This window comes from Vicugna pacos, chromosome 2, assembly GCF_048564905.1.
Source record: "Vicugna pacos chromosome 2, VicPac4, whole genome shotgun sequence".
NCBI classification, from domain to species: domain Eukaryota; kingdom Metazoa; phylum Chordata; class Mammalia; order Artiodactyla; family Camelidae; genus Vicugna; species Vicugna pacos.
Genome location: NC_132988.1, coordinates 94384886 through 94398224, shown reverse-complemented (window position 1 = coordinate 94398224; position 13339 = coordinate 94384886). Strand labels below are relative to the sequence as shown.

The 13339-nt window shown below is 43.0% G+C and overlaps 1 protein-coding gene across 3 annotated transcripts in view; it reads left to right on the top strand.

Moving 5' to 3' along the window:
• The window catches only part of TBC1D1 (TBC1 domain family member 1), a 181187-nt gene that overhangs the window by 66222 nt on the left and 101626 nt on the right, over positions 1–13339 (top strand). For all 3 annotated transcript variants that reach the window (XM_015243989.3, XM_015243990.3, XM_072945268.1), the window contains exon 2: positions 12685–13197. In XM_015243989.3, the coding sequence (XP_015099475.1) occupies positions 12685–13197 (513 nt within the window). The remainder of the gene's footprint in view (positions 1–12684; positions 13198–13339) is intronic.

Sequence of the window (13339 nt, the reverse complement as noted above, 5' to 3'; positions counted from 1 at the left end):
CCTTTACTGGCCAAAGTTCTGATGTGCCTATTGGTCACAGTTAAAGAAAAGGGATGGCTGCTTGGTGAGTATAGTTTATTTCAAGAAGAGGACTGAAATGATATGAGAGAGAAGACCTGTACCACTCATCTGAATGAAGTTCCGGATTCTTGAACATGTGTGATAGGTTTTATTCAAATATGAAGTTAATGCTATAAAAGCTAGGGTGGTGGAGTATTTAAAACTGTAAATAATTGATATTTATGAAGACATACCCCTTCTGGCAGTTGAGTCTAGCACTCATGCATTAGTAAGTTTAAATTTCTAGCATGTTCCTGGAAACCGCCATAGATCTCACAGATGCTAGTGACAGGGCTGTGACTGGGCTGCTAGGTATGTTGTGCAGGTTGCACACTGCACAAAGGCATCCAGCCAACAGAGCAAGCAGGGGCTGAGATACGGCCCGCATCTGGCTTACCAATGTCTGCCACTGTAAGTTGTTTTTTTTTTTTTTAACATTTTTTATTGATTTATAATTGCCACTGTAAGTTTTTGTCTACGAGGTGGGGGAGGACAGGGCTTTGGCCTTCAATAATTTGAACAAAGGCATCATATATGCGAAGAGTAGCCCTATGCTATAAATTATTTTGTGTTTAAAAAAATTAATATTGATGTTGTCAAGGTGATTCCATACTGTGTCCACAAATGTAATAGTTTTTAGATTGATTTTACTGCAATTCCTAGGAAGTAGCAAGAGTATTTATCTGATTGAGAAGGCTAATGGTGTGTCTAAATTTGTTCGAACTGTCAGCTTCATAAAGTAGACCAGTTCTTACTATCACAATTTTTATTTAAGCTAGAAATTTTTATCTTAAGGAATCATGCATATGAAAGGGCATTCTCTTGAATACTGCTTTTAGACTGTCATCTAAAGTTTTTAGTTTCTATGAATATTGAAGTTTGTTTTTTAGATTGTGTTCCATGACTTAAAGGCTATTGTATGTTAGGTAGAGAAGCATTTAGGGGTACTGAGAAATGTATGCCATTTCACTTCTACATGGAAGATAATTTATCATACATTTTAAATGAAGATTTTTTTTCCCCTCCACATAATTTTGCCCCAGAAGTCTTTACCTAATAACAGTAGACAGTAACCTCTAAAATTTCTTAGTTTAAGAAAACTATATTCTTTTAAAAGTTAATCTTGTTTTTAAAGATTGCAAAAGCAATGTATGTAAGTATAGAAAAATAACATTGATGTGTAAAAATAACAAACCACCGTGTTTCTGCTATCAGAGACACCACAGTTAGTCCTTCCAGACCTTTTTTAGTGATAAGCACTGGTTAAAATTGCATCTCTTTTGCTGAAAATAAGTAGTTGAAATAAGAGCTCTTCAAACATACATATATATTTTTTTAATCTGTTGGAAGTGAGTGGGGCGTGAGTGCTTGAGACACGATATTATGATGACTACATCCATAATTGAAGATTCAAAGGTATTTATTTTGTCATATTTTTCTGATCTTCCATTGGCAGTGGTAAGATAAGTTGATAGTTGAAAATAATTTTCCATCTATTTGTATATTAGACTAAATTGTCATTATCTAGGACTAACCCAGCGATAAGTCACATCAGACTTAAATCAAGTATTTGTAAGTACTTGAAAAGAGTTGTAATGTTTTTATCATTTAATTATTAGTAGTAGTTTATTTTGGTGGGGGTGAGAGAGGTAATTAGGTTTAATTTAATTTTAGAGGAGGTACTGGGGATTGAACCCAGGACCTCATGCATTCTAAGCATATACTCTATCACTTGAGCTAACCCTCCCCACTGTAATGTTTTTATATTGATGAAGAATTGACATTATGTAGAGATTAATTCCATAATTCTAACTAATGGACACTTGAGTTTTACCCACTTAATTTTGCTTCCCTGACTGACTGCATGGTTACATTGTAGTTTCTCTACGTAGACTTTGATGGCTACGGCTTCTTCTGGGGCAGCTTTCCGGTTTTCAGTTGGATTTATATTTGCATTGGAATGGTGGGATGGCTTTGCTTTATTATTAATATATGCAGTATGTACACACCATGGTCCCAAGAGAGATGACATTCGGTAGTGGTGGTCTGATCTTTCACTTAGTTGTAGCTGATTCCACCCCCTCCCCACCGACTTGAGTCCAGGGATCCTTAACCTGGGGTCTGAGGATGGAAGTAAGGGGTCAGGGATGGGGTCCATGAACTTGGAAAAAAATGACACCTTTATTTTTACTAACCTTTTAACTGCAACTTGACATCTCCTTCAATTATGAATGTAGTCATCTAACCTAGTAGCATTAGCAGCTCCTATGACAGTAAAATCAGTTATTTTCAAATTGCATTATAGTTATTACACATTTCTCAAAAATACCGTATATGCGCATCATTACTTTGAATTACGATAGTTATATGATTTGCCACTAGACCTTGTTGAACATGGTACTAAGCACATAATGCTATATCATAATTGTTTGGATAATTCCCTTTTGGTATAATTCTCTTGGATTGCCTTGTGTTCTGTTTTATGGCATTTAAAAATCTTATTCTGAGAAGGGACCATAGGGATCTGTCAGAGGGGGTCCGTGGCGCAAAAAGTTTAGGAACCTCTGCTTTGGACCCTGGGGGCATTTGAGAGAGTACGCCAACCACGTTTGCTGGGAGCGCTGGTCGGAACCTGGGGTGTGTAACTGAAAGCTGAGATACATCTCGTGTGTAAAATGCCTTCTAATCCCATGCAGCCTTGCCCGCAGCAGCCACAGCCTCCATAGCTCTTGTGGTCATTGTAAGGTATGCTCGCCATAAAAAGAAAGTTAAACTACATTCTCTGTAGCCTTTGAAAAAATACGCTAAGTGATTCCCATCCAGAAATGGTTAAAAATAGCATAGGCGCTTAAAGGGACAGCCTTCAGCTGTCTAGAAAAATCTTCTAATCTGAAAGGATTTAGTCTCAGTGTTTCTGGTTTGCTATTTTTAAAACATTTGTTCCTTCTGCAAATATCTGTTGCATGCATACTATGGGCTGGCATTGTGTTAAGAGAGTTTACAGATTTATCATGGTTTCTCTTCCAAGGTCTACTTGAGATATTTCTTATCACTTAAAAACCTTGAAATCACTAAATTTTCATTTTCAGGTGTAATCATTCACACATTGAGCACATTTGTTCAATACTTGCGTATGCCAGGCACTGTCCTAGGCACTCCGGGCTACGTCATTGAACCAAATAGACAACGCTTCTGCTCTCTTAGAGCTGACGTTCGAGCAGTTAGGTGTCTTATGCACTGAATTTGTAGGCTGTCCTGAATGTGCCTTAGAAACTGTTTGCTACCCAGGGAGACCCATGTAGTTTTGTAAGGTAATGGTTTTCACTCTGTTCTGTGGGCCTTGTGACGCCTCAGGCCTGGCAGGTGGAAGGATAAGGGCATGTTCTCTTTCCCCAGCTCCATCTGAATTGGAGCTCTCCTGCTCTTCTGTATTCGAGGTTGCTGGGAATTTGGGGTGGCGTTGAGGTGGGGGAGGGTTCTGTGGCCCACAGGGTATTTGGAAATTCAGTCACATTTTAAAAAACGTGGTTGGCATTATCTGTGCCTGGCTGATATGGAGTAAATTTTCGTCGTGTATTACCAGTTCTGTACTGAAAGGCAGTTGGAATAACAGTAAGCTTGTTGCCTTTAGGTGCTGTCTTTAATAGAGTGGACCTTTTCTTACTCTGCAAATGTGAAGGTCACAACATTTATGGCTAGGCTCTGTACTAACAACTTTCACATTCGTTGTTTAATTTAATCCTCAAAACAACCTACAAGGTAGCCAGTAATACCCCATTTTGATGGAAGAAGAGTGCTGAGGTTCTAAGGAGCCGGGTGTCTTGCTCAGACATGCAAACAAAGCGGCCGAGTTAGGAACTTAGTCTGGCAGTCGTGACAGAAGTCCCCATCCCAGCTGTCAGTGTCGTAGGTTCATGGATTCAGCTGGGGCAGCAGTTTTCCTGATGGTTGTGACCAGCATCAGGAGTATCTCTGTCTTTTTAAAGGTAATTCTGTTTCTGCTCCCAGATGCCCCCTCTCCCTTCGGATGAAGAATGTTTCTCTCTGGTCTAGTAAGCAGTCCTGGGTTCACTCTCATTTCTCCCACTCACCTCCTCTCCCGGATCTGCACACAAACACCTTCCACACTCTAAACACAGCCAGGGGTCTAGGCAGAGTTGCAAAGTTTGGGATGCTCATCACACGTTTGCCAGAATGGCTTTAGATTGAGTAGAGTTCATGGCAGCTAGCATGATTCTGAATAGGTTAAATAAAAACTTTGTTTTTTTTGTGTTTCCATTGTGTACAGTGTTTGCAGTGAATGGAATGGATGCTGTGGTTATTGGGAAGCAATGAGATGGTTCTGTGATAGGTTTACAATATGCCCATGAGGATAAAAGTTAGTCGTAAAACACTGGGATCCCATTGTTTTTCTTAGTAAAGGGAACTACCGTCTAGAACCACAGGTAAGAAAAACAAAATTCTTAGCTGTGATATTTCTGGGCATGGGATTATGGGCAAGTTTAACTTTATATGTTTCTGTGTTTTTCTTTTATGTGGATGTGTGTTAGACTTAGTATTGGAAATAAAAGATGAGTAAAGAATACATTCTGCTGCTTTTAAGAAGGAAGTGGGATTATTGAAAAGTGGCAGGACTGTTAGTACTTGTTGCTCCTTGGTTCTTGAGGTTGGCCTTTCGCACCAAGGCGAGACGTTGCAGGCAGGCGGCGTGCTCTTGCTGGGGCCCAGGAGGAGGGCCTGACCTTGGCCCCAGAAGCAGTCAGGGGTGGGGGCAAGGTGTTCCTCTTTTCTATCCCCTCTGCCCAGGAGCAGCCTTCCTGTGACATCTTCGTCATAAAATGACCTTTCTGTCCAGCCTAGAGGTGGCAGCCCGGTTGGCCTAGAGGCAACTTGGCTGGTGCTGGCTGGGAGCGGAGGCCCCAGGGACGGGGTGGGGTGGGGTGTATATGCGAGGGAGGGTCCCAGAGAGAGAAACACATGCTTTATCTTCCCCTTAGAACAAGGCGGGAGAGGGGGTGGGGGTGGGGGTGGGGAAGAATACGAGAGCAAAGCGTGCATTCTCCAGTGGCTGCCTTGATTCTGATAAACTGATTCCATTCAGTATGTTCTGAGTCCACAGAGTGGGACGGTGAGATACTGCCCGGGGCTGGTTGTCCTCGGGCCGAGGGTCTTGCCCTTTGTACAGAAGTAAGTTCAGATTTGCTTAACAGGACTGGACCGTGTGCTCCGGCAGTGAGCAGTCGCCTCCCTGGAGTTTGCGGGGCATGTGTGGGGTTCTTGGTGGCTTCGTGCAGAGTGGCCTGGGTTCTGAGATACGAGTGCAGCCTCCGTGGGGACGACAATTTCTTGTGGCCGTGGCTGAGGGCCCAGCATTGGGCACAGGGCGTTCTCCTTTGCCCTTTCAGTTCCTCTGGGGGAGGAAAGCCTTACTCTTTTGCTGAAGAAATAAGTCCTGCCCTTGACCATTTTGTTGAAACCCCAAAAATTCCTTTGCTGGGTTTTCCAATGAGGTGGGTTCTGCTTACAGGTAAGCGAAGGAGGGCCGTGAATCCCAGAGGGAGGGCAAGGCCACATGATATGCCAGCAGCCCTTGTCACAGAGGACTGGCAGCAGTCCCACTGCAGACGTGGGGCCCGGTGCAGGGGTAGAAAATGACCTTCCAAGAGAGGCAAAGTCATCTCTGAGAGGCACACTTAGACCTACACGTGTGGCGTTGTATAGATGCTTTGCAGATTACCCATGTTATGGAGCCCTCTTAGTCCTTTCGTATTATATGTCATTACAGTTACTTCCCACTCTGCATAAATCATGTACCCAGTGACTTCACAGTTTGAATAATCTTGTACAGCCAGCACACAGGCCAATAAACAGTAGTCCAGGACCCCCCACGGGCCCCCTCCAAGTCCCCCTCCTCCAGAGATAATCCCTATTCTGACTCCTATTGTTATAGTTTAGTTTCTCCTGTTTTTGAAGTTTGATAAAATGGAATCATACCACGTGATTCTTTTACATGTGTTGCTTTCACTCAGCGTACTTGTATTTACCCATGTTGTTGCGTGCGGGATAGCTTGTTCATTCTCATTCCTCAGGCACTGGGGTGGTAGGTGCTCAGGGAGTCTCCAGGACTTTCGTTTTGACGCATAAATGAGAACAGGTGAAAAGGACTCGTGTGTCTGCCACCTGATGGAAGGTCCATGTTCTCCTTTAAGTGTTTCCTCTGAAATGATTGATTTGAATATGAGCACTTGTGAGCTTGGAAATCAATTTTAACAAGTTTTGACGTGTTTGGTCCTGGATGATTTTAGGTAACACCTAGCTGGTTTTTCACTGTTTTATTTGTAAAAGTACACTGTGTGATCAAATTATTCCTATATTGAAGATCTCTCCTTCAGTGACAATATTTCATAAGGACATCATTTATAAAAACTGGCATGTGTCCTGGAGAAGGAACCAGCGCTTTGTTTAATGGCACATTCACATGTTTTTAGTTCTCTGCCTTGTAGAAGAGGGACCCCAGTGTCCCTTTGTAGAGATTATGTAGCATAACTGGTACATTATATTTGTGTTTCTTAATACTGGAGAGATTATTTTGAAGTAAACTTTGATCAAAATTATAGAGTAGCATTTCTTGTAAGACATTTGCTGTTACATGTTTAATATATAAGACCTTTGAAATGCAGCAAATTTATTGACAAATCAAATTCTCCCTTAAGTGATATAAATAGCTTATCAAGTATCAGTGTGGCTTGTCTGTGTTTTTGTCTTCACCAGTTTGTTCATCTCTGCTGTGAGCAGCGTCTGCACCTGTGCTGTGGGGCTGCCTTGCTGCTGTTCACAGCTTGCCTGGGGCCTTCATAATCGAGGAGGTTTTGGGTGTAATGGTGTGGTGGGCAGGGTGAGGAGTGCATTCCTTACCTTGGGGCGCAACGAAGGACAGGTGATAAATCCGGGATTCTGCCCTTTAGAGCCGCCGGGCACTTCTGAAAACGGCAGATGCCTGGCCCCACCTCCAACCAGACTGAGGCGGGCAGGTCACTCGGTTTTAGAACTACTGGCGATTCTAATGTGCAGCCACACTTGAGTTGCGAATCAGTGCATTAAATGAAGAGGGTTGGACTTTGAGGACTTATGTTCCCAGGTTGCCCATCCAGTGATTTCTGTCAATATTTATGCTGGCCATTCAGAATATTTAAAAATGGCTTTAGAAAATTGACAAAGTAATTTCATACTCTTACCTGTGGTATTTCCTCCCACTCTTCCTTTCTTCTCCCACCTTTTGTTAGCTCCTGCAACTGTTAAATCACGTCTTGTGTTGGCTTTTAGTCTCATTTTGTAGAAGAGTGTTGGTTTGGCCAGAAGTTTAGTGAACCTTTCAACAGATAGTTTTAGAGCATGATGCTGGGTTTTGAGTTTGCAGCGCATCTTTCCGTGGGGTTAAAAGCTACTAAGAATTTATCCAGTTTGCCTGTTCAGAACTAGGGGGGCCGAATACTACTACTTCTGTTCTACGTGTGATGAAAGATCAAGACCCAGGGGTAGAAGATGAGGCAGTCAGGAAGGGGGGCATGTGGCCTGTGCCAGGCGCCCACAGTCGTTGGCACTTCTTCTGTGCCAGGCACGTCCCTAGCCAGCTCACAGCACATCTGATCACTCTTCTGGGAAGGTGTAACACGTCAGGCTGAACTTTTAGCTGATTGTAAGCGCCCAGCAGGACAAAACAGACCTCTGCTCAGGACCAGCCTTCTCTAGCACACGTTGTCGCTGGGCTCCTGCATGTGGTCTAGCGTCTGTCCCATTATGTTGGAAACCACATTTTTAGGAGTGTCTCTTACTTCCTACACTGTGACCCTCTAATGGGTCAGGCGGCTCACTCATGGTATGAGGCATGTTCATTTCTTCCTGTTGAATCCAGTCTCAGCAGGCTGAACCTTCCAGGGTAACCTGAATGCTCATATGTCTTATCTAGATAGCGTCAGACAGCTGTTTTATTCTCATTAAATAATTTAAGTGTCGAGCATCAGTCAAAAGATATTTAGGTGTTTTGTATGAAATTCAAGGCATGTAAGATAAAGTGAGGAGACACTTGGTTTAATTTTGTTTTCTTCCCCTATTTACCTTGTTTCTGACCAACAAATAGAAATAACCACTCATTACCAACAAAAACAAAACACAAGTCTGTTCCTTCTGGAAAGTAATTATGTTGAATGATTATTTTCTGTTTGAAGTGCTTGTTTTTAACTCCTGACAGCGACAGAACATTTCATGCATCAGACAAAGCACAGCGTGGCTTGCTGTATTTTCGCAGTTTTGGAATGTTTTAATTTTAAATAACAAGGAGAAATGCTAGAGTTTTAAATACAAGTATGGGCTGCTCTAGATTGATTTAGTATTAATTTGTTACTAGTTGGCAGCAAAACAAAAGTGTAAATGTAGTAAAATGACCTTCCATTCAAAAGGCTGTTTCAGGAGCTCTTTCCCAAGTCCTTGTGAAAAAAATTATACTTGCAGCGTGTTTATAATCCTTTAAAATCCCCGAGTCCTTAAAAAGAAACTTGACCCAAATGTTAAGTAAGGACTTTATTTACAGAAATGAGTATTTCTAATTCTCTTAGAGTATCATTTTCTGGCTACTTATAAAACGATATTCACTCAAGCCTGCTATAGTAAGTTCATACTATACTGTACATTTGTTTGTGTGTGAATGCAAAGAAACTCATTTTGGTTGTGAAATAAGTGCAGATTGAGTTTAAAATTGAACTTTAGCATAACCTCAAATAGGTCAACAGTAGAGCAGTTTAGTAACCTTTCGATATGTCTAAACGGGGCCTATTTCTTCATTATTGGTGATTCATTTTACTTAACATTTTTGGTGTGATTCCCATTGTAAAAGGAAATAAAACCAAATCTCAAACCCCTATTGAATTTACCCCAGCAAAGTGCTTTTCAGGTTCTTGTTTTTGCTGTAGTTTTGATTTACTTGATCTGCTTATCTGCAGTCATAAATGACGCGGATATTATTGCTGTGACTAAACTAAAAAAAGATTTTGTTGAAAGTTCCCTGATCGTATCAGTGGGAATAAAACTCCACTGACTCAGTGTGTTTGCCCTAAAAGGGTCTGTATTTGCAGTAAACATTGTAACTTGAAGTATATGTTCTCATAGACTGAAGTTTCACCTTGAGACATCTTTCAGTTGTTTGCTGACTTTGGAGGGTCAGTGCTGGCACCCCGTTGGTGTTTACATCTGGCTGTGAGCTGCGGCTCCAGCAGACACATCTCAGCCCATGTTATTCTCAGAGGCCACCTCTTCCTTTCTTGAAGAGAGAGTGCTTGCTCCCCTTGGCATCTCTGACGTCATCCTCACCTGCTGCCTTCTCCTTCTTGGCCTGGATTGCTCAGTTTCATTATACCTGAAATGTTGGTGTATCAGTGTCACACCTTTGCCCCTCACTTACTTTCCTGTTTCTGTTCCCAAGGCATCAGCCACCTCCTGTCTGTGTATGTGCGTATCTGGGCCGCTAGTGTCCAGTCTAGATCTCCTGCCTTGACCTCCAGGCCTGCTGGTCCATCTGTCTACCAGATACTGTTACTTACACATCCTCCTGGCTGTCCTCAACATGGACAGGAGCGGAGCTCATTGGGATGTCTCCCCAAACCCACTGCCTCTGTGTTCTCTACTAACAAAGCCAAAGCCAGAGCCCAGGGGGCTCCGTGCAGTCTTCATGCCGACAGCGCCCCCATCCAGGTAGGCGCCAAGTCTTGTTCGTCTGTCTTCCAGAATCTTTCCCGCAGCCTCTCTCTCCATCTTTAGTGCTTGTTCCCGCCAGACCCCATCTTGGTGACTGTAAAGGATTCTGACTAAACCTCCCTCTGGCCACATTCCCTTCCCAGCCAGGGCTGCCTGGTGTTCATCTCAGTCTTCTGAATCCTACCCTCCTGGCAACCAGTCAGACATAGGAAAACGCTGGGAAAGAAAATGAACAAATGAGCCAGTTCCCTTATGTAACAACAACAGTGTGGGTGAGTCCAGGACAGAGTTATAGAGGATAGAAAATTCATGATTCCATCACAAGTGGACATTATACCTTCATTTTCCAAAAAATAGTGCCCCAGGTCTGTCCTGGTAAAGGAAACTAAGCTATCAAAGTTTAACAAACTTAGGCACAAATGGAGCTCACTTTTTAATCCCCTAGTGTACTTAAATGCCTTACAGAAACGTTTTTTAAAAAATTAGGTTTTCAACTGTTTACCATTTATTGTTGAAACTATGTGTGGCAATAGGCCTTCAGATATTCTGAAGTTGTTATATTCTTAACAGGATTCCTATGATTTTTTTTTTTTAACCCCAGTTATCTCCTTTATACCCATATTCACACAACTCACCAGAGCAAGGAGAGGGAGGCACTGGTCTTTGACTAAAGCATGTCTTTTGAAGGTTCTGAGGAAAGTACAGGGGACATCGGTGATTGGAAAAATACACCACAGCTCAGCTGTAGCCAAGGTACGACGTCCTCTTTAGTGGCCTCTTCGGACCCTGTGAAGCCAGGGAAGTCACGTTCTCTACTTTGTGTCTTGCTTGTGTCTGTACCTTTTATTACTGAATCACCATAAATTTACATGACTGCACACAATGAAAGACACTGTTACTTCGGATGCAGCGGAAGACCTAGCATATAGAAATATCAGTTATTTTAAGAAGCCTTGAAAGACTGAGTAAGCTTTAAATTTTCTTCTATTCATAGTGGGGTTAATAATTAGGAAGATTTATGTGACTCTTGCCAGATAAAATAATTTCACACACTTGCTCAGAAAACCTGCAAGGTTTTATACTTGCATAAATTGGTTATATATTTTAAAAACTTTTTATTTTTTTTTTATTATTTTGGGAGGGAGGTAGTTAGGGTCTTATTTATTTATCTTTAATGGAGTCACTGAGGATTGAACCCAGGACCTTATGCATGCTAGGCATGCACTCTGCCACTGAGCTATACCGTCCCCCCAAATTGGTTCTGTTTTTTGAAAAAGGCATTATTCTTTACCCTCACAGAACCGACTTTTACCTGAAACATTGATAAGCATTTTTTGTCCTCAGAGAAACTGAGGCTGTTCTTGCCAAAGTCTTGTAGTGACTGATTGGCAAAGGTGTGAATGAAACCTAGACTTTCCCTCTCTTCTGTCCTGTCTTCTTTTATATTGGTGAATAATTTTTAGGCCTCCGCAGGATGTATAATTACCAGTCAGGAGAGGAATGAGCTGCAGCACAAGCAAATACTCAGTACAGGTGGATGCTTGATGTGGAGACTCTGGCTTAGTGTGTTAGGTCTTATGTTTTAGGAATTAATTTTTTTAAATAAAAAATATGCCTAAAGATATTTTGACTCTTTGTATGGTAAAATACTTTGAGAGGCCATATCTTAATCTTTATGGCAGAGATTGTCTTTAAGGGTGTTGATATGAAATGACAGAGAAAAATCTTTTGTGTCATTGGGTCTTTGGGGATTATGTTAGGAACACAGAATATAAGCTTTCCTTTTAAAATCTACAAAAACCACTTCCCCAGGTTGATCTTTGACCTGAATTGAAAAGGGGTTTAGTTTTCTTTTCCCTCTATAATGCTGTTAAAAAAGACATTGGGCCAATGGGAATTGGGTCTTAAACTGGATTTTCTTACAGAGGAAAGGAAAAATTGCTTTGGGTGTTAGGGCACAAGGAAAACTGGTCCCTTCCTTATGGAGACTGAATCGGTGCCTCTCGTGGGTCAGCACTGTGGCTGCACACCACCCAGGTGATTGCACAGACGCTCGTTCATCTCTGCGTGGCTTTGAAGCATCTGGTCAGAAGCTGATAATGAGAGGGTGTAGCAGTAGGGCTGACAGTAGCACACGGGGCCCTTTTGCTAGTTCTCTTCATCATGACATTACATTAGGGACCAAAGGCTTTAGTAGCTCACAGGAAAGAAGCCCCAGTGTGTTGCTGTGATAATGATACTGTCATGGTTGCTTACCCCTTAATTAAAACCTCCTCACTGTGTAGTCGGCACTCTTCCACTATTAGGAAGTATAGGACTGAGGAATAATAAATTGTCAGTTGTCAGTAGAGAAAATAATGATGTTATGATTAGAAGTGTTTTGTAAGATAATTTCAGTCTTGTTACCCTCATCCCATCATTTATTGTGAAGCCTTAATGTGCTGCCATGAGATCTAGAAGTAACTGCATGTTTTGGTGACAGATGGACCTCTATGGGGGTGACAACATCTCCAGAGAGGGCCTCTGGCTTTGGAGTGGGGGGACCAGGCTGGATTTGAATCCAGGGTTTGCCACGTTGGGCTGTGGGTCTCAAGGTTAGTCGCTTAAGCTTATGGGGTGTTGGGCATGGGAACCCTCTAGCATAGCCTGGGCGTGTAAGAGGTGCTTAATAAGTATCATTCCCCTTTTGATCTCTGTGAAAGTTGAACATTTCCCTCTCATGGTCCCAGGTTCTGCGTGGGATGCTCCTTCAGGACCTTGCGATGGAATACGCAGTGTGAGGTCGGGCAGAGCGCGGCGTTGGCTCCTTGCCGATGCGGGCCCTGTGTGGTACCCACCGCCGCCTGTTCCAAGTAACGCTCCTTCCTTTCCCGCCAGGTGCCTGAGATCATCAGCTCCATCCGACAGGCCGGGAAGATCGCCCGCCAGGAGGAGCTCCGTTGCCCGTCGGAGTTTGATGACACCTTCGCCAAGAAGTTCGAGGTGCTGTTCTGCGGCCGCGTGGCGGTGGCGCACCGGAAGGCCCCGCCCGCCCTGATCGACGAATGCATCGAGGGCTTCAGCCACGTCTGCGGCAGCTCCCGGGGCTGGGAGACTGCGCCCCCCGCCCCCGCCCCCGCCCCCGCCGGAGGCTTTTCCTTCTCGGATAAATTCCGGTCTGTGCTGCAGCCGGCTGCTGATGCCGAGCAGGGCCCGCGGCCGATGCGCAAGTCCTTCTCCCAGCCTGGGCTGCGCTCCCTGGCCTTCAGGAAGGAGTTTCAAGATGCAAGCCTGCGAAGTAGTAGTTTTTTCAGCTCTTTTGAGGAAAACGACATTGAGAACCACCTAATTAGTGGACACAATATTGTGCAGCCGACGGATATTGAGGAAAATCGAACTATGCTCTTCACGGTAAAATATTCTCAAACCTCCTGCACATCCCCAGTCTGAACTGTGTGTTTAAAAGAAAATTTGCTTTTTTGAGTGAAGATTCTCTGTGAATTGCTTTTGGATTTATGCATGAATCCAAATATTTTTATATTGAATAATTTTT